A 22143-nucleotide genomic window follows, 5' to 3' on the forward strand; every position below is an offset into this window, starting at 1 on the left:
TCTCTGCTCAGTGTTGTGCATTCCTCAGGGCTTGATGAACTGATTCACACAGAGGCCAACTGTTCACCTATAGTATTGCTGCTTTCACTCTGGTTTCACATTTACTGCAACATAATCATCAATGTCTGATATTTTTACATGGAAATGAACTTTCTGCATGTGTGTAAGACCACTTGTTGGGTAATTGGAGAATACATTAAAATGCCTATCTTTTGTTTTTTTTGTGCAGACACTAACTATTTTGCGATTAATTAGTTAGCATTTGGTCTGACAAAGTTGAGAGATTCAGTAGGCTTTCCTTGCAGTTATTGCAACATGATCGCAATGGTTGTTTCATGTTTGTTAGGTTGATTTGATTAGTGGTCAATGGTACATTTCTGTTTTTACAAACTGTCTATGTGGAAAAAATAATGGTTGTTTTAGGAAATGTTTGGTCTAGGTAGGGCTGAACTTTCTGTTAAGTGCATTGACATGCTCAGGTTTATTTGTAGGTCACAGTGTGCTGATAGCAAAGGGCATGAAATGCTAATTACTCCCTGATAGAAGCCATTAAAGGCCCAGTGCAGTCAAATGTGATTTCCTGTGTATTATACTATGAGGTTGGAATAATGTGAAAATTATGATAGTGCCCTTTTAGTGTAAGAGCTGTTTGAAAAGACCCCCTTAAATGTCAGCCTGTTGTGGTGGGATACAGTTTGCCTGCATGGTGTCATCATAGATGAGTTAACAGATCAATAAAGTTCCAAACCTCGCTGCCAACAGTTTTCCCCTCCCCACTAATATCACTCTCACAGTCCTAGCTAAATTATTGCTTGAGAAATTCTTTGCTGAGAACGATCACAGCAAGGTACTTAATTGTTACCTAGAAATTATTTGATATTTAGATAAAAACGGGTGCATTTAACCTTTTCACCCCCCCCCCAAAAAAAACCCCAGGTTTAAATCAATTCACTGCCCTCACTTGAAAGCAATGAAACCGATTTAGATTTCTAGTTTGTCGAGGTAAAAAGGTGCTCGAGGATGTGGGCAATGATGTAGTGTCTTGTTGCTTCTCTGCGGTGGCTGTTCAAAGACTTTTGTGTAAACCGTTAATAATCATCAAGTAGAGAGGTTTCCCTTTTGATAGTGTATCATAGGCATAAATGTCTCTGCCTCCCTTGCAATCCAACATGAGGGATTCTGCAATGCTGGGCTTTTTTTTTTTTTTTTTTTTGCAATCTGAATGCATTAGGGCCCTACATGTAATGTTATTATCTTAAACATGTTTTGTTTTGAATTGTTATTGATTGGTTTGGGCAATAGCGCTGTTTTGGTGAAATGTGTTGTTGCTCTGACATGCCATGTGTTATCAACAGGCTGTGTCTCGTGGCTGTGCAGACCTGCCCTATTCACTGTGCAACTGGCTCTAGTCTAAACCAGCATGTTATTATTGTTTGCTTAATGTGTGTGTGTGTGTGTGTGTGTGTGTGTGTGTGTGTGTGTGTAGGAGTTCACCGTCCCGGACTACCGAGGTCACCTGCAGGACCAGCAAGGTCGACGAAGGCCTTCCTTGCTTTCGGAATTCCACCCTGGAACTGAGAGGTACTTAACGATACCAACGGCCACCTCAGCTTCAAAAGCCTGTTATTATAGTCTGTTGGGGGGATGATGATTTTTCAGTTATCCTAAAAGTAGCACAAAAGAAAAGGTCTACTCATATGGCCAGTTTCCCTGACCCATATTAAGCCTAGTCTTGGACTAAGAAGTACTTTCAATCGAGAGTCTCCACATGCCTTTTAGGTTAGTACTGGCCGTTATCTGGTGTCTGGGAAACCATCCTATAGAGTAGCACTGTTCAATTCCAGTTCTGGTTTTTATTTGCACTCACCTGGTGTCCCACGTTTTTGAAGGTAAGGATGAAAACCAGAAGTGTTTCGGCCCTATAGGACCGACATTGAACATCCCTGCTATAGAATGTACTAGTGCATAAAACCCTGTTCTGAGTTCCGGATCCTGACTCAAACCAGGGTCAATACGGAATGCGGCTTCTAGGGCTCACCCCATTTTGTCAATTGGTCGATAGGCTGTTGGTCGCCCGAGATTAATTTAGTCGAGCAGTAGCAAAAATTCTATTTTATGGTGTTTAAGACACCGGTCTGACTTTCGCCTGTCCATTGTGGGGATGGTGCGGTCCATCACCGAGACATGCTACTGCAATTGTATATGGCTATATTACCTAAGAACAATGGTACCACACTAATAAAAATATTATTTTATAACAAATGCCCTTTTTCCTGTGTTGGATAGCGGTCGCTGTCCGCGGTTCTGAAACATCAATGCGCTGTTGAATTGGCGCCTTTTCCTAGACCGTGTTGCTATATGCATAATAGAACAATGCGGCGGATGCAGCAGCAGCGTTAGGAGATGAAAAAACAGCATTTGCCTTAATTGTCTACGGAAAGTGAGGAGGGGCACTCCTGAGTGGGGCAGCGTTTTAGGGGTTAGGGGAGGGTTTAGTGAGCCGGGATGTCCTTGTCCCATCGCGCCCTAGCAACTCCTTGTGGAGGGCCAGGCGCATGCACGCTGAATTCATCATTTGGACTGTGTTTTCTCCTACACATTGGTGCGGCTGGCTTCCAGGTCGTGTTTCGGGGGATGCGTGGCTCTCGACCTCCGCCTCTCCCGAGTCCCATTGCCGCAACTGCCGTACGGACAAGACTGTAACTACCAGTTTGGATATCACAAGAAAAAGGGGTAAAATGTACCGAAAGAAAAGTGAGAAGATGGGGAAACCCCAAATTAATTAGGTCTATAATCAATAGTCTAACTGTTAAATGTGCCTGGCTTTATAAATTATCCATATACAGTGCTGTTGGAAAAGTATTCAGACCATGACTTTTTCCACATTTTGTTAGGTTATAGCCTTATTCTAAAATGTATGAAATTTGTTTTTTCCCCCCTCATCAATCTAAACACAATACCCCATAATGACAAAGCAAAAACAGATTTTTAGTAATGTTTGATAATTTCTTAAAAATAAAAAACATCACATTTACATAAGTATTCAGATCCTTTAATCAGTACTTTGTTGAAGCTCCTTTGGAAGCAATTACAGCCTCGAGTCTTCTTGGGTATGACGCAACAAGCTTGGCATGCCTGTATTTGGGGAGTTTCTCCCATTCTTCTCTGCAGATCCTCTCAAGCTCTGTCAGGTTGGATGGGGAGCATTGCTGCTCAGCTATTTTCAGGTCTCCAGAGATGTTCGATCGGGTTCAAGTCCAGCTCTGGCTGAGCCACTCAATGACATTCAGAGACTTGTCTTGAAGCCACTCCTGATTTGTCTTGGCTGTGTACTTAGGGTCGTTGTCCTGTTGGAAGGTGAACCTTCACCTCAGTCTGAGGTCCTGAGCAGGTTTTCATCAAGGATCTCTCTGTACTTTGCTCCGTTCATCTTTGCCTCGATCTAGTCTCCCAGTACCTGTCGCTGAAAAACACCCCCACAGCATGTTGCTGCCACCTTTCTTCACCGTAGGAATGGTGCCAGGTTTCTTCCAGACGTGACGCTTGGCATTCAGGCCAAAGAGTTCAATCTTGGTTTCATCAGACCAGAAAATCTTGTTTCTCATGGTCTGAGAGTCTTTAGGTGCCATTTTGGCAAACCGTAAGCGTGCTGTCATGCCTTTTACTGAGGAGTGGCTTCTGTCTGGCCACTACCATAAAGGCGTGATTTTGTGCTGCGGAGATGGTTGTCCTTCTGGAAGGTTCTCCCATCTTTACAGATAAACTCTGGAGCTCTGTCAGTGACCCTTGGATTCTTGGTCACCTCCATGACCAGGGCCTTCTCATCCTGATTGCTCAGTTTGGCCTGGCATTCAGCTCAAGGAAGAGTCTTGGTGGGTCCAATCTTCCATTTCAGATCGATGGAGGCCACTATGTTCTTGGCGGCCTTCAATGCTGCAGTACCATTCCCCAGGTCTGTGCCTTGACACAACCCTGTCTCGGCGCTCTACAGACAATTCCTTAGACCTCTTGGCTTGGTTTTTGCTCTGACATGCACTGTCAACTGTGGGACCTTATCAAGACAGGTGTGTTCCTTTCCTAATCATGTCCAATCGATTGAATTTACCACAGATGGACTCCAAGTTGTAGAAACATCTCAAGGAGGATCAATGGGAACAGGATGCACTTGCATCCAGCCTGACGGGTTTCATCTCTGCCTGGTATGGCAACTGCTCGACCTCTGACCGCAAGGCGCTACAGAGGGTAGTGCACACAGCCTACGACATCACTGGGGCCAAGCTTCCTGCCATCCAGGACCTCTATTCCAGGTGGTGTCAGAGGAAGGCCCTAAAAGTTGTCATAGAATCCAGCCACCCTAGTCATAGATTGTTCTCTCTGCTACCTCACAGCAAGCTGTACTGGAGCGCCAAGTTGAGGTCCAAGAGGCTTCTAAACAGCTTCTACCCCCAAGCCGTAAGACACCTGAACACATAATAAAATGGCTACCCAGACTATTTGCATTGCCCCTCCCCCCTCTTCTATGCTGCTGCTACACTCTGTTGTGATCTATTATCATTTTAATAACTCTACCTACATGTACATATTACCTCGACACCGGTGCCCCCGCACATTGACACTCTGTACCAGTATCCCCCTGTATATAGCCTCACTATTGTTATTTACTGCTGCGCTTTAATTATTTGTTACTTTTATCTGTTACCTTTTTTTTAAGGTATTTTCATAACTACATTGTTGATTAAGGGCTTGTAAGTAAGCATTTCACTAAGGAATACCTGTTGTATTCGGCGCATGTGACAAATAAAATTTGATTTAAGCTCAATTTCGAGTCTCCTAGCAAAGGGTATGAATACTTATGTAAATAAGGTATTTTTAATACATTTGCAAAAATGTTTAACCTGTTATTTCTTTATCATTATGGGGTATTGTGTGTAGGTCGATTGCTAAGGATTTATACTTTTTTTTAAAATACATTTTGTAACGTATCAATAAGTCAAGGGGGCTGAAGGCACTGTACAGTGGGGCAAAAAAGTATTTAGTCAGCCACCAATTGTGCAAGTTCTCCCACTTAAAAAGATGAGAGGCCTGTAATTTTCATCATAGGTACACTTCAACTATGACAGACAAAATGAGGGGGAAAAAATCCAGAAAATCACATTGTAGGATTTTTTTAATGAATTTATTTGCAAATTATGGTGGAAAATAAGTATTTGCTCACCAACAAACAAGCAAGATTTCTGGCTCTCACAGACCTGTAACTTCTTCTTTAAGAGGCCCCTCTGTCCTCCACTCGTTACCTGTATTAATGGCACCTGTTTGAACTTGTTATCAGTATAAAAGACACCTGTCCACAACCTCAAACAGTCACACTCCAAACTCCACTATGGCCAAGACCAAAGAGCTATCAAAGGACACCAGGAACAAAATTGTAGACCTGCACCAGGCTGGGAAGACTGAATCTGCAATAGGTAAGCAGCTTGGTTTGAAGAAATCAACTGTGGGAGCAATTATTAGGAAATGGAAGACATACAAGACCACTGATAATCTCCCTCGATCTGGGGCTCCACGCAAGATCTCACCCCGTGGGGTCCAAAATGATCACAAGAACGGTGAGCAAAAATCCCAGAACCACACGGGGGGACCTAGTGAATGACCTGCAGAGAGCTGGGACCAAAGTAACAAAGCCTACCATCAGTAACACACTACGCCGCCAGGGACTTAAATCCTGCAGTGCCAGACGTGTCCCCCTGCTTAAGCCAGTACATGTCCAGGCCCGTCTGAAGTTTGCTAGAGAGCATTTGGATGATCCAGAAGAAGACTGGGAGAATGTCGTCACTATGTAGTCACTATAGATGTTATTCCTGTATCATGAGGAATGTGTGTGATCTGATGTTTACCTTCTTCCTCCAGGCCTCCAGAGAGACGTCATGGCTACGAGCAGCAGTTCCACAGTGTCACCTCCCAGCAGCAGGCTGACGGCCACGAGGCTCTGGAGGCCAAGCGGCCCCGCATGGAGACTGTCTCGGAGGCCCACTTCGCCCGTGGTGCCCTGCCCGGGGGAATCATTTTACCCCTGCAGTCCCACCAGGTTCAGGACAGCCTCAGAGCCAACGTAGGGGAGGTCAATAAGGTGCACGTCGCCGATCTACCTAGTTCTAATAAAGACATAGAAAACGATGGCTAAAGCAATGTATTAAACCCTCAATGACTTTAAATATGTTTGAGGATATTGATTTCAGCAAGGTGAGGTGCAGCATGGCTCATTTTGATCACATAATGATAATTTATTTGGGATACAAGTTGAGTTGTAGATTCTGTACAGTCTGTCAGTGACTCTGACTACATTGTAGTCAATCTCAAACATGCACAATGTATTGAATCCTTGTTCACTGCAGTGGACTCACGTTCTCTGTCTGTGTTCCAGGAGACCCAGTTCAGTGGCATGAAAGCCGAGTCCCAGGCTCCAGGAGGGCTGCACCACGTGGGGGAGGTGCCTGACAGCTCGCCCTCCAGATTGTCCAAGGAGGAGCTGATCCAGAGCATGGACCGTGTGGACAGAGAGATCGCTAAAGTGGAGCAGCAGATCTTCAAGCTGAAGAAGAAGCAGGTTGTTTAGGCCACTGTTACGTGACACACTTTAATAGCCTGCCCCAGACCTGTTGAAATTATTCTGTGATTTGTGTCGATAAAAAAAGATTTCCTGTCTTGGAGCTCTAGCCAATGGCATAAATATTGGAGTTGATTTAAACAGTGCCCATAAACCAAATGCATCAAAATTACATCTGATGGAATTGTTGATTGAACTAAAACAAATGTATTTTTGTCATGCATACATGCCCACTAATACAAATATTTCACAAGATATTATAACTGAGTGAAAAGCCTCGTCTCAGTAACAAGGAGGTGGAAATGAACCTGTCTCTGTTGGAAGTGAGCCAGACATGGTTAAAGGGCCTTAATTAAGCCCCACAGGTTAGCTAGGTAGTCTCAGGGAGGGCCACTCATCTCCAGGCAGAGCTACAGGTTGCCCCCCCCCCCCCCCCCCCCCCGCCTGTGGGATTATTTGCTATGTCAATCGCTCTTCCTGACCTGGTGAAGTGAGCATTAACTTGCTTCATAAAAATGTTTGTAGTTGGATAGAAAAAAACACATATTTTTGGAATCCCTACTCATTAGAAAGGAAGGTAAACTGAGCTTGGCTTTGGGAGAAAGTAAATGTTTATGTTTTCCTGAAGCTTTTCCCAAGATTTTCTGGGATTTATTTATTCAAGGTATTCCAGGAACCCCTAATCTCAGGCGGCTTTCTATAACCAGGTTGTTTACTTAACCTTAAGCATGTAAACGCACACAGACACACCAGTTCAACTATTGGACACACACTACAAGTTCAACTATCAGTCAATAGTCTTAGATGGTGCATAGATCAGCCATTATCAGTTACATTACAGAGCTCTTAAAATAAATGCCCTAAAACAAGTGGGTGGGGAATAATCCGGCATGAGCCTCACATATCAGAGACTGGAATCAGATTAACATTGAGCCTTGTCTTCCTGTCCAGCCACCACCATTAGCTGAATCGAGGTGGATTTAGAAAACGTGAATATGCAGCATGAAACCCATGCCTAATTTTATAATTGTATGATTTATGGAGGAGAGGAAGTTTACCATATAATATTTTCCTGTGTGTGTTTGTCTGCGCACATTCATTTATTGACAGAGGTAATGTGTTGATGTCTCTTAGCAACAACTGGAGGAGGAAGCGGCGAAGCCAGTGGAGCCAGAAAAGCCAGTGACCCCTCCCCCCATACCACAGGAACACAACAAGCACCGCAGCATTGTCCAGATCATCTATGACGAGAACAGGGTGGGTTTAATGGGGAATCGTCCGCTACTGTACACATGCTGCACTCCACCTTTACTATAGCTGTGACTACACAGACAACTCCATGTGTCTGGTGGTTTTACCACGCTGTACTGTTATCTACTTCATACTTGATAAAAGTTATGAATCTGGAGGGGCAATGCATAACAATACTTAAATCTTACAATGCTTGTGTATAAGTTTCTAGGGCTAGAAAGGCTTGAATGTCATCCAGGATTCCGTTAAGTCTTTTTGTTCATGTGTCATGGATATTTTTTCAAGACAGTCCCTTTGGAGTTGTGTGAATTATATGTGTGTGTTTTGCTCGTGTGTATTTCTGTCAGAGAGCGAGACATATTGAGAGAGAAAGGGTGCGTATTAAACAGGATAGAGTGTCCCAGCTCTCCCCAAAAATTACGCTGCTGGAGGTGTGTTCACCGCCTGCGTACGCGACATGGCCGTGAATTGCGCAGCGCTATAGTAGCTCTCCCCCGCCTGGCTCATGCAGCAATGCTGCTCAGTGAGCAAATGGGGAAGTGGGAATGAGTACAGAGTGTTATGCTAATTATCGCCATCTACACAGAAAATGTGAATTGCATGCAATTACCACGTACCATGTGCTCAGGTAGAAGCTATTAGCCATTAGCCCAAATTAATAAAAATACGTTTCAGGGTTGATACTTTTGCATCCAGGTATAATGATGTGGGTGAGTCAAATTATTTGAATGACTTTATTTCATATTATTTAATACATGCTACTAACAGTGTGCTCCATTTTGAAATAGAAATGAAAATAAATAAACTTTATTACATAATATAAATGTTTAATCATTTTGAGACTACAGTAAATGGGATTACTGCTATGTTATACATCTGCAGTCATGGTTGCCTTGTTTGTCTACATCCTAGTGGCTACTGTAGTCTTTTTACTGTAGAAAAAAATCTCTAAAGTGGTCCCAGGTGAGGCAGGTAGCATGCGAGGGAGTGCCAACTGCTCCTGCGCAATCCCCCGACTGCGTGTATCTTGTGTTTTTTAGCAGAAGGAGAAGGGAGGGAGGGACTGTGTGTGGAGGTTACTGTTGGTCGTGTCTGCACTGCATCCTTTTCAGGCAGCCATTAACCCTTTTACCAGGAAAGCTTCTCCTCAGCCAAGACTGTGAGAGCAGAGCTACGGGCCACGTAGAACATTCCCTTTGTGGTCTTGGTTATCTGCCACAGCAGTATCTGGGCAGAGTTTTTATGAAAATATTGTTTTTTTTTTAAAATGTGTTTTTAGGTTGTTTTTTTTACAGTTGACAGTCTTGTGTGATACGTGATTTGTAACTATTGCCAAGGTCTATTAATTATGCTCTACCGGAACACTATTTTCTCTGTCTTTGTATTGTGTGTCTGCTTTTCAAACAACTGTAGCTTCTCAATTCTTTATGCGTCATTTGGACAAAAGCTTAGAAACCACAAAAAATCACAAGCAAACAATATGCAAAAAGAATTCAGAGATGGACACATTCCTATTACTTATGTAAATTAGTTTGGAAATACAGTACATGGAGATCACATGCTTTGGAGAATTTATTTGGTCACTCGCTCAGCTGATTGAGCTTCTTATTGAAACTCGTTTTATAACCTGGCCCGACAATCTCTCTTGGCTTTCCTCTTTTGGGCAGGGAGATTCGCCGCACAGTGCTGCCTGGGAAAAAATACATATTTTTAGAGTTCAGACGCTTGGGAGTTCTAAAATATTGGAGCGTTTCTTTTATATAATTGTACCTAGTTGAGGGGGGGGGAAAGGGAAGATATTTTAGCAAATTAATGTGTCCAAATAGTTATTGTCCTATGCTGGCAAGAGTCTATGCAGCTGTAATTAAACACACGGAACCGCAGAGCCTGCAGGCCACATTGTGTGTTCAATCACAAAGGACTACTACTTTGAGTGAAGGGACTCTATTATTTTGAGACCTACTAACTATCATCATATTGTGTATTTTATTACATTTCAGAAAAAAGCTGAAGAGGCCCATAAGATATTCGAAGGTCTTGGTCCTAAGGTTGAACTGGTAGGTGGTTGAGGGGTTTTTCAATGGTTGAATGATTGTTTCCTAGATAAGGTTCTTTGAAAAACTGCATATGGTAGCAATGATTTGAGTTATTATAATACTAGTAGCTAATGATGGTCATTACTTACACTGATTTCTTTTTCTTAGCCCCTCTATAATCAGCCATCGGATACAAAAGTTTACCATGACAACATAAAGACGTGAGTATGCACTTTGTTTCTTGCATGTACGGTGTGTATGTATATACAGTGGGGCAAAAAAGTATTTAGTCAGCCACCAATTGTGCAAGTTCTCCCACTTAAAAAGATGAGAGGCCTGTAATTGTCATCATAGGTACACTTCAACTATGACAGACAATTTTTTTTTTTAATCCAGAAAATCACATTGTAGGATTTTTAAATTAATTTATTTGCAAATTATGGTGGAAAATAAGTATTTGGTCAATAACAAAAGTTTATCTCAATACTTTGTTATATACCCTTTGTTGGCAATGACAGAGGTCAAACGTTTTCTGTAAGTCTTCACAAGGTTTTCACACACTGTTGCTGGTATTTTGGCCCATTCCTCCATGCAGATCTCCTCTAGAGCGGTGATGTTTTGGGGCTGTTGCTGGGCAACACGGACTTTCAACTCCCTCCAAAGATTTTCTATGGGGTTGAGATCTGGAGACTGGCTAGGCCACTCCAGGACCTTGAAATGCTTCTTACGAAGCCACTCCTTCGTTGCCCGGGCGGTGTGTTTGGGATCATTGTCATGCTGAAAGACCCAGCCACGTTTCATCTTCAATGCCCTTGCTGATGGAAGGAGGTTTTCACTCAAAATCTCACGATACATGGCCCCTTTTCATTCTTTCCTTTACACGGATCAGTCATCCTGGTCCCTTTGCAGAAAAACAGCCCCAAATCATGATGTTTCCACCCCCATGCTTCACAGTAGGTATGGTGTTCTTTGGATGCAACTCAGCATTAATTGTCCTTCAAACACGACAAGTTGAGTTTTTACCAAAAAGTTATATTTTGGTTTCATTTGACCATATGACATTCTCCCAGTCTTCTTCTGGATCATCCAAATGCTCTCTAGCAAACTTCAGACGGGCCTGGACATGTACTGGCTTAAGCAGGGGGACACGTCTGGCACTGCAGGATTTGAGTCCCTGGCGGCGTAGTGTGTTACTGATGGTAGGCTTTGTTATTTTGGTCCCAGCTCTCTGCAGGTCATTCACTAGGTCCCCCCGTGTGGTTCTGGGATTTTTGCTCACCGTTCTTGTGATAATTTTGACCCCACGGGGTGAGATCTTGCGTGGAGCCCCAGATCGAGGGAGATTATCAGTGGTCTTGTATGTCTTCCATTTCCTAATAATTGCTCCCACAGTTGATTTCTTCAAACCACGCTGCTTACCTATTGCAGATTCAGTCTTCCCAGCCTGGTGCAGGTCTACAATTTTGTTCCTGGTGTCCTTTGACAGCGCTTTGGTCTTGGCCATAGTGGAGTTTGGAGTGTGACTGTTTGAGGTTGTGGACAGGTGTCTTTTATACTGATAACTAGTTCAAACAGGTGCCATTAATACAGGTAATGAGTGGAGGACAGATGAGCCTCTTAAAGAATAAGTTACAGGTCTGTGAGAGCCAGAAATCTTGCTTGTTTGTAGGTGACCAAATACTTATTTTCCACCATAATTTGCCAATAAATTCATTAAAAATCCTACAATGTGATTTTCTGGATTTTTTTGTTTGTTTTGTCTGTCATAGTTGAAGTGTACCTATGATGAAAATTACAAGCCTCTCATCTTTTTAAGTGGGAGAACTTGCACAATTGGTGGCTGACTAAATACCTTTTTGCCCCACTGTGTGTGTGTGTGTGTGTGGAAAAAAAATATATAAATAAATATATATATATATATATATATATATATATATATATATATATATATTTTAAACTCTATTTTGATAATTAATGGTTGAGTTTTGTCTGCACTGTCAGCCGGGTCATGAATTCTCTGTTTGCTCCATTGACACAAGTGAGAAAGATTGAAAAAGAGGATCCGTCGGTGTAAAGTGAAGGAAACATATAGCTAGGTTAATGTAGGGGTGTAGATGGTAGGGTTGAAGGCCAGGATGTCTGGGTCTAACCATGAGAAACTGGCCTATGGTTGAGGCCTTTTAATCAAGGACTTTACTTGTGTGCGCTTAAGGTGGCCCAACCACTGTTCTTACCCCTCAGTGATGGTGTCCTAGGGAGAGATGGTATGTAGGGTTGCGCATTTTGGGAATATTCAGTGGTGGGAATTAGCAGGAATATATGGGAATTAACGGAAATATATGCAAATTAATATTCATACCACTTAAATATAGATGTTTTTTGCTTTGGATATATTTACCATATCATATGGAGACGAACATAAACCTTTTACCTTATCATAAGTAGACATAATTGCAAATGATTACATCCTTCCAATAGAAAAAAACATTTAGTTACATATTGAACTTTAATTGAGTTGACTCTTCACATGGAATGATTTCACTGAACAACAAAAGGGAATATTGAATGATCCCCAATGATCCTTCCACCCCAACCAACCTCACTACTCACTGGACCCTTTTGATAACTCGACTAAGCATGCCTCTCCTTAATGTCAATATGCCTTGTCCATTGCTGTTCTGATTAGTGTTTATTGGCTTATTTCACTGTAGAACCTCTAGTCCTGCTCACCATACCTTATCCAACCTATTAGTTCCACCACCCACACATGCATGACATCTCTTGGTTTCAATGATGTTTCTAGAGACAATATCTCTCTCATCATCACTCATACCTATGCTTACCTCCACTGTATTCACATCCTACCATACCTTTGTCTGTACATTATACCTTGAAGCTATTTTAACGCCCCCATTGCTTTTAGCCGTACCCTTATCCTACTCCTCCTCTTTTCCTCTGGTGATGTAGAGGTGAATCCAGGCCCTGCAGTGCCTAGCTCCACTCCTATTCCCCAGGCGCTCTCTTTTGATGACTTCTGTAACCGTAATAGCCTTGGTTTCATGCATGTTAACTGCTTGTGACTCTCAAACCGGGAGCTTAATCATCGCCTGGAACTAATTAGCATAACGCAACGGACATAAATCTTCCTAGAAAATCTTCCTATTCATGAAAATCACAAGTGAAATATATTGGAACACAGCCTTTTGTTAATCACCCTTTCATCTCAGATTTTCAAAATATGCTTTACAGCCAAAGCTAGACAAGCATTTGTGTAAGTTTATCATAGACTAGCATAGCATTATGCCTTGCTAGCAGCAGGCAACCTTGTCACGAAAATCAGAAAAGCAATCAAATTAAATCGTTTACCTTTGAACTTCGGATGTTTTCACTCACGAGACTCCCAGGTAGATAGCCAAAGTTAATTTTTTCCCAAAATATTATTTTTGTAGGCGAAATAGCTCCGTTTGTTCTTCACGTTTGGCTGAGAAATCACCCGGAAATTGCGATCACGACAACGCCGAAAAATATTTCATATTAGCAACATAATATCGACAGAAACATGACAAACGTTGTTTATTATCAATCCTCTAATATCTATTCGATAATATATCCGTTGGGACAATTCGTTTTTCAGTAGGACCGATTGGAGTAATGGCTACCTCTGTATTTTACGCGAGAATCTCTCTCGGAGCCACCATGTGACCACTTACGCAATGTAGCTGCCTACGGCTATTCTTCAACATAAATGCATAAAACTACGTCACAATGCTGTAGACACCTTGGGGAATACGTAGAAAGCGTAAGCTCGTTGATGACACATTCACAGCTCAATAGGGACTCATTGGAACGCAGCGCTTTCAACACCTGGGGCACTTCCGGATTGGATTCTTCTCAGGCTTTCGCCTGCAACATCAGTTCTGTTATACTCACAGACAATATCTTTACAGTTTTGGAAACGTTAGTGTTTTCTATCCAAAGCTGTCAATTATATGCATATTCTAGCATCTTGTCCTGACAAAATATCCTGTTTAAAACGGGAACGTTTTTTTTTCAAAAATGAAAATACTGCCCCCTAGTACCAACAGGTTAATATTTGAAGCCTCCTCCCTAGGTTTGTTTCATCCACTGCTTTAGCACACTCTGCCAACCCGGATGTTCTAGCTGTGTCTGAATCCTGGCTTAGGAAGACCACCAAAAAATTCTGAAATGTTCATCCCTAACTACAACATTTTCAGACAAAGATAGAACTGCCAAAGTGGGCGGTGTTGCAATCTACTGCAAAGATAGCCTGCAGAGTTCTGTCCTACTATCCAGGTCTGTACCCAAACAATTTGAACTTCTACTTTTAAAAATCCACCTCTCTAAAAACAAGTTTCTCACCGTTGCCGCCTGCTATAGACCACCCTCTGCCCCCAGCTGTGCTCTGGACACCATATGTGAACTGATTGCCCCCCATCTATCTTCAGAGCTCGTGCTGCTAGGCGACCTAAACTGGAACATGCTTAACACCCCCGCCATCCTACAATCTAAGCTTGATGCCCTCAATCTCACACAAATGATCAATGAACCTACCAGGTACCTCTCCAAAGCCGTAATCACGGGCACCCTCATAGATATCATCCTAACCAACTTGCCCTCTAAATACACCTCTGCTGTCTTCAACCAAGATCTCAGAGATCATTGCCTGCATCCGTAATGGGTCAGCGGTCAAACGACCTCCACTCATCACTGTAAAACGCTCCCTGCAACACTTCAGCGAGCAGGCCTTTCTAATAGACCTGGCCGGGGTATCCTGGAAGGATATTGATCTCATCCCGTCAGTAGAGGATGCCTGTTTTTTTTTTTTTAAATGCCTTCCTAAGCATCTTAAATAAGCATGCCCCATTCAAGAAATGTAGAACCAGGAACAGATATAGCCCTTGGTTCTCCCCAGACCTGACTGCCATTAACCAACACAAAAACATCCTATGGCGTTCTGCATTAGCATCGAACAGCCCCCGTGATATGCAGCTGTTCAGGGAAGCTAGAAACAATTATACACCGGCAGTTAGAAAAGCCAAGGCTAGCTTTTTCAAGCAGAAATTTGCTTCCTGCAACACTAACTCAAAAAAGTTCTGGGACACTGTAAAGTCCATGGAGAATAAGAACACCTCCTCCCAGCTGCCCACTGCACTGAAGATAGGAAACACTGTCACCACTGATAAATCCACTATAATTGAGAATTTCAATAAGCATTTTTCTACAGCTGGCCATGCTTTCCACCTGGCTACCCCTACCCCGGTCAACAGCACTGCACCCCCCACAGCAACTCGCCCAAACCTTCCTCATTTCTCCTTCTCCCAAATCCAGTCAGCTGATGTTCTGAAAGGGCTGCAAAATCTGGACCCCTACAAATCAGCCGAGCTAGACAATCTGGACCCTTCTAAAAATTATCTGCCGAAATTGTTGCCACCCCTATTACTAGCCTGTTCAACCTATTTTGTGTCGTCTGAGATTCCCAAAGATTGGAAAGCAGCTGCGGTCACCCCCCTCTTCAAAGGGGGGGGGCACTGTTGACCCAAACTGCTACAGACCTATATCAATCCTACCCTGCCTTTCTAAGGTCTTCGAAAGCCAAGTCAACGAACAGATTACCGACCATTTCGAATCTCACCATACCCTCTCTGCTATGCAATCTGGTTTCAGAGCTGGTGAATGGGTGCACCTCAGCCACGCTCAAGGTCCTAAACGATATCTTAACCGCCATCGATAAGAAACATTACTGTGCAGCCGTATTCATTGATCTGGCCAAGGCTTTCGACTCTCAATCACCACATCCTCATCGGTAGACTTGACAGCCTTGGTTTCTCAAATGATTGCCTCGCCTGGTTCACCAACTACTTCTCTGATAGAGTTCAGTGTGTCAAATCGGAGGGTCTGTTGTCCGGACCTCTGGCAGTCTCTATGGGGGTGCCACAGGGTTCAATTCTTGGACCGACTCTCTTCTCTGTATACATCAATGATGTCGCTCTTGCTGCTGGTGAGTCTCTGATCCACCTCTACGCAGACGACACCATTCTGTATACTTCTGGCCCTTCTTTGGACACTGTGTTAACAACCCTCCAGGCAAGCTTCAATGCCATACAACTCTCCTTCCGTGGCCTCCAATTGCTCTTAAATACAAGTAAAACTAAATGCATGCTCTTCAACCGATCGCTGCCTGCACCTGCCCACCTGTCCAACATCACTATTCTGGATGTCTCTGACTTAGAATATGTGGACAACTACAAATACCTAGGTGTCTGGTTAGACTGTAAACTCTCCTTCCAGACCCACATCAAACATCTCCAATCCAAAGTTAAATCTAGAATTGGCTTCCTATTTCGCAACAAAGCTCATGCTGCCAAACATACCCTTGTAAAACTGACCATCCTACTGATCCTCGACTTCGGCGATGTCATCTACAAGACCCTGCTAGGTAAAGTCCCCCCTTATCTCAGCTCGCTGGTCACCATAGCATCACCCACCTGTAGCACACGTTCCAGCTGGTATATCTCTCTGGTCACCCCCAAAACCAATTCGTTCTTTGGCCGCCTCTCCTTCCAGTTCTCTGCTGCCAATGACTGGAACGAACTACAAAAATCTCTGAAACTGGAAACACTTATCTCCCTCGCTAGCTTTAAGCACCAGCTGTCAGAGCAGCTCACAGATTACTGCACCTGTACATAGCCCACCTATAATTTAGCCCCAACAACTACCTCTTTCCCTGCTGTATTTATTTTATTTATTTATTTTGCTCCTTTGTACCCCATTATTTTTATTTCTACTTTGCACATTTTTCCACTGCAGATCTACCATTCCAGTGTTTTACTTGCTATATTGTACACTGCTCAAAAAAATAAAGGGAACACTTAAACAACACAATGTAACTCCAAGTCAATCACACTTCTGTGAAATCAAACTGTCCACTTAGGATTGACAAACTTCACATGCTGTTGTGCAAATGGAATAGACAACAGGTGGAAATTATAGGCAATTAGCAAGACACCCCCAATAAAGGAGTGTTTCTGCAGGTGGGGACCACAGACCACTTCTCAGTTCCTATGCTTCCTGGCTGATGTTTTGGTCACTTTTGAATGCTGGCAGTGCTTTCACTCTAGTGGTAGCATGAGACGGAGTCTACAACCCACACAAGTGGCTCAGGTAGTGCAGTTCATCCAGGATGGCACATCAATGCGAGCTGTGGCAAGAAGGTTTGCTGTGTCTGTCAGCGTAGTGTCCAGAGCATGGAGGCGCTACCAGGAGACAGGCCAGTACATCAGGAGATGTGGAGGAGGCCGTAGGAGGGCAACAACCCAGCAGCAGGACCGCTACCTCCGCCTTTGTGCAAGGAGGAGCAGGAGGAGCACTGCCAGAGCCCTACAAAATGACCTCTAGCAGGTCACAAATGTGCATGTGTCTGCTCAAACGGTCAGAAACAGACTCCATGAGGGTGGTATGAGGGCCCGACGTCCACAGGTGGGGGTTGTGCTTACAGCCCAACACCGTACAGGACGTTTGGCATTTGCCAGAGAACACCAAGATTAGCAAATTCGCCACTGGCGCCCTGTGCTCTTCACAGATGAAAGCAGGTTCACACTGAGCACGTGACAGAGTCTGGAGGCGCCGTGGAGAAGTTTCTGCTGCCTGCACCATCCTCCAGCATGACCGGTTTGGCGGTTAGGTACCGAGATGAGATCCTCAGACCCCTTGTGAGACCATATGCTGGTGCGGTTGGCCCTGGGTTCCTCCTGGGTTCCTCCTAATGCAAGACAATGCTAGACCTCATGTGGCTGGAGTGTGTCAGAAGTTCCTGCAATAGGAAGGCATTGATGCTATGGACTGGCCTGCCCGTTCCCCAGACCTGAATCCAATTGAGCACATCTGGGACATCGTGTCTCGCTCCATCCACCAACGCCACGTTGCACCACAGACTGTCCAGGAGTTGGCGGATGCTTTAGTCCAGGTCTGGGAGGAGATCCCTCAGGAGACCATCCGCCACCTCATCAGGAGCATGCCCAGGCGTTGTAGGGAGGTCATACAGGCACGTGGAGGCCACACACACTACTGAGCCTCATTTTGACTTGTTTTAAGGACATTACATCAAAATTGGATCAGCCTGTAGTGTAGTGTGGTTTTCCACTTTAATTTTGAGTGTGACTTCAAATCCAGACCTCCATGGGTTGATAAATTTGATTTCCAAATGTTGTGTGATTTTGTTGTCAGCACATTCAACTATGTAAAGAAAAAGTATTTAATAAGAATATTTCATTCATTCAGATCTAGGATGTGTTATTTTAGTGTTCCCTTTATTTTTTTGAGCAGTGTATTTACTTTGCCACCATGGCATTTTTTTGCCTTTACCTCCCTTATCTCACCTCATTTGCTCACATCGTATATTGACTTGTTTCTACTGTATTATTGACTGTATGTTTGTTTTACTCCATATAACAACTCTGTGTTGTTATATGTTTCAAACTGCTCTGCTTTATCTTCGCCCGGTCGTAATTGTAAATGAGAACTTGTTCTCAACTTACCTACCTGGTTAAATAAAGGTGAAATAAACATTCTTTTAAATAAAATCTCCCAAAAACATTTTCAACATACAGTGGGGCAAAAAAAATCTCATTTGTCTGTCATAGTTGAAGTGTACCTATGATGAAAATTACAGGCCTCTCATCTTTTTAAGTGGGAGAACTTGCACAATTGGTGGCTGACTAAATATGTTTTTGCCCCACTGTACATCTGTAAAATGATAGTCTAAACTAAAGCTTTAGTTGTCTTCCTCTCAGGCTTCCATGTCTTCTCCCTGGACCTCCTCAATGTCCACCTCTTGAACATCAGACTCTGAGGCCTCATCTTCACTGTCCCTTTCCAACCTTGTTGCGGATGGCTCGTTGTCAGGCTCAAAAAGGCTTTGGTGTGTGTGTGTGTGTGTGTGTGTGTGTTCCCACACAAGGACCAGTTGCACTCGGAGGTGGCTGATGTTGGTGTGATTTGGAGGATGATTGAGTCAACAGGGGATAGAGCTTCAGATCCACGAAGTCCTTTCCACCAGGTGGCTGATGAGATATGTTGGCATGACTGCCATATTGCATCTCCTTCCCAAAGCCCTTGCTTGGAAGTGTACTTCCAAGAACCTTGCCCTCATCCAAGCCAAGGTGGCAAGACACGGCAGTGATCATACCATAGTCCTGGTTGATCTCTGCACCAGATAGGATGCTCTTGCCAGCATACTTGGGGTCCAACATGTACGCTACGGCGTGTATGGGCTTCAGGCAGAAGTCTTCACTTTTTGATGTCTTTCAAAACTGCAGTTTCCTCTGCTTGGCGCAACATTGAGTTGGGCAGGGCAGTACGGATTTCTTCTCTTACATCTGCAAGCAGTGTCAACGTCAGACAGAATGGCATTGTCTACCTTAATCTGTGCAATGGCTACTGCTATAGGTTTCAGGCTGCTTACCACTCTCTCCCAAAATACATAATCCAGGAGGATCCTCTTGATGGGGCTGTCCATATCGGCAGACCAGTATTATAATCAAAATTTACCAGAAAGCATGTAGTCCTTGACTCAGACAGTGTAGTAGTGTGGGCTCTATATCATCTCATTTAGTGTGCAAGATCTTGAGAATCAGCTGTACAGTTGTGGCCAAAAGTTTTGAGAATTACACAAATATTAATTTTCAGTCTGCTGCCTCAGTGTCCTTAGATTTTTTGTTGTTGTCAGATATTACTATGGAATCATGAAGTATAATTACTAGAATTTCATAAGTGTCAAAGGCTTTTATTGACAATTACATGACGTTGATGCGAAGAGTCCATATTTGCAGTTTTGACCCTTCTTTTTCAAAACCTCTGCCATCTGCCCTGGCATGCTGTCAATTAACTTCTGGGCCACATCCTGACTGATAGCAGCCCATTCTTGCATAATCAATGCTTGGAGTTTGTCAGAATTTGTGGGTATTAGTTTGTCCACCCGCCTCTTGAGGATTGACCACAAGTTCTCAATGGGATTAAGGTCTGGGGAGTTTCCTGGCCATGGACCCAAAATATTGATGTTTTGTTCCCCGAGCCACTTAGTTATCACTTTTGCCTTATGGCAAGGTGCTTCATCATGCTGGAAAAGGCATTGTTTGTCACCAAACTGTTCCTGGATGGTTGGGAGAAGTTGCTCTCTGAGGATGTGTTGGTACCGTTCTTTATTCATGGCTGTGTTCTTAGGCAGAATTGTGAGTGAGCCCACTCCCTTGGCTGAGGAACAACCCCACACATGAATTGTCTCAGGATGCTTTACTGTTGGCATGACACATGAATTGTCTCAGGATGCTTTACTGTTGGCATGACACAGGACTGATGGTAGCGCTCACCTTGTCTTCTCCGGACAATCTTTTTTACGGATGCCCCAAACAATCGGAAAGGGGATTCATCAGAGAAAATGACTTTAGCCCAGTCCTCAGCAGTCCAATCCCTGTACCTTTTGCAGAATATCAGTCTGTCCCTGATGTTTTTCCTGGAGAGAAGTGGCTTCTTTGCTGCCCTTCTTGACACCAGGCCATCTTCCAAAAGTCTTCGCCTCACTGTGCATGCAGATGCTCTCACACCTGCCTGCTGCCATTCCTGAGCAAGCTCTGTACTGGTGGTGCCCCGATCCCGCAGCTGAATCAACTTTAGGTCCTGGCGCTTGCTGGACTTTCTTGGGCGCCCTGAAGCCTTCACAACAATTGAACCGCTCTCCTTGGAAGTTCTTGATGATCCGATAAGTGGTTGATTTATGTGCACTGGCAACAATATCCTTGCCTGTGAAGCGGCACGTGTTTCCTTGCAGGTAACCATGGTTGACAGAGGAAGAACAATGATTCCAAGCACCTCAATCAGCATGACATAGTGATCTCCAGCCTTGTCCTCGTCAACACTCACACCTGCGTTTACGAAAGAATCACTGACATGATGTCAGCTGGTCCTTTTGTGGCATGGCTGAAATGCAGTGGACATGTTTTTGGGGGATTCTATTAATTTGCATGGCAAAGAGGGAATTTGCATTTCATCTGATCACTCTTCATAACATTCTGGAGTATATGCAAATTGCCACCGTACAAACTGAGGTAGCAGACTTTGTGAAAATTAATAATTGTGTCATTCTCATAACTTTTGGCCATAACTGTACATGTGATGGAAGAGTGCACTGTACATGCACAAGGTGCAATTCCATTGAATTGGGGACAGTTTCACCAAAATATTCCACAAGACCTAGAATTGCTTTCTGTATCCCACAGAAAAGGTTCACGTTTATAAGCTAACTTTTTTTGTGACGAATTTAAGCAAAATTTCCTGGCTTAACTTCCCATGGAAAATTTCCGGGAAAAATCCTGAAATTTACCGGAAAGTTCCCGACGCTTTGCAACCCTAGTTAAGGTCATGAGAGCACCTCCCATGGCCTGTTTGTGTAAAGTACTTGTTACACACAGATCAGATGGCAAGTACATAACATCTAAAGTGACCCTGTTGTTTCTTCAGGATTGTTTACTGTGTCTGCAATCTCTGTGTGAAATACCTCATGCACTGCATGTTGCTTTTGGAGGTAATGCTTTTTACTACACCACAGATGTTTTCTCCCCTCTATGGTTTGGTGCCCCTCTAAAGTAATGACTCTGCACTCTGCTGCTGTGTTGTAGGAAGGAAGTAGTGATGTTGTTTGCCCAGCTCTTGTTGACCAATGATAGACAGCGGTTGTGTTGTTGATACAGGATCCTCTCCTTATTGATTTCTTTATATCCATGGAGAGGTGAAAGGCAGATAGTTAGGTTGATTATTTTAGTGCAATTAAATAGGCATGTTTTGTGCACATATAATATTGTGTACCTGTTTACTATTTCCTACAGGATAATTTTGTTGTATTGTTTACAGTAACAGTAGTGTCCCTATGGACCCTAGATCAGTGCACACCTCACTGACCAAACAATTTTTCTCTCTCTCCCAGTAATCAAGTGATGAGGAAGAAACTGATTCTGTTTTTCAAGAGAAGGAACCATGCTCGTAAACAAAGGGTAAGTCTCCCTGCTTTTGAGGGAGGGATTCAAGGGAAGGAAACTTCAAGGAAATGTGTTGAATGCTTTGAACAAAACAGACTGATACAAACAATTGAACCCAAACACACTTGGACAGCCTGACTGACATGGTTGGAAATCTCCACCACACAAGCTGTGCTCTCATAGAGATGACCCAAACGGACCATGG

General features: G+C 43.5%; 1 protein-coding gene across 8 annotated transcripts in view; it reads left to right on the forward strand.

Annotated features, from left to right (window-relative positions):
- Positions 1–22143, forward strand: part of LOC110533631 (nuclear receptor corepressor 1) — a 118870-nt gene that overhangs the window by 12617 nt on the left and 84110 nt on the right. For 7 of the 8 annotated variants that reach the window (XM_036990037.1, XM_036990038.1, XM_036990044.1 and 4 more), the window contains exons 3-9: positions 1487–1581; positions 5908–6127; positions 6422–6604; positions 7739–7861; positions 9856–9912; positions 10060–10112; positions 21887–21953. In XM_036990037.1, coding sequence (XP_036845932.1) covers positions 1487–1581; positions 5908–6127; positions 6422–6604; positions 7739–7861; positions 9856–9912; positions 10060–10112; positions 21887–21953 — 798 coding nt within the window. The remainder of the gene's footprint in view (positions 1–1486; positions 1582–5907; positions 6128–6421; positions 6605–7738; positions 7862–9855; positions 9913–10059; positions 10113–21886; positions 21954–22143) is intronic. The other variant, XM_036990041.1, reaches the window with a different exon arrangement.

Source organism: Oncorhynchus mykiss, chromosome 10 (assembly GCF_013265735.2).
Source record: "Oncorhynchus mykiss isolate Arlee chromosome 10, USDA_OmykA_1.1, whole genome shotgun sequence".
Taxonomy (NCBI): domain Eukaryota; kingdom Metazoa; phylum Chordata; class Actinopteri; order Salmoniformes; family Salmonidae; genus Oncorhynchus; species Oncorhynchus mykiss.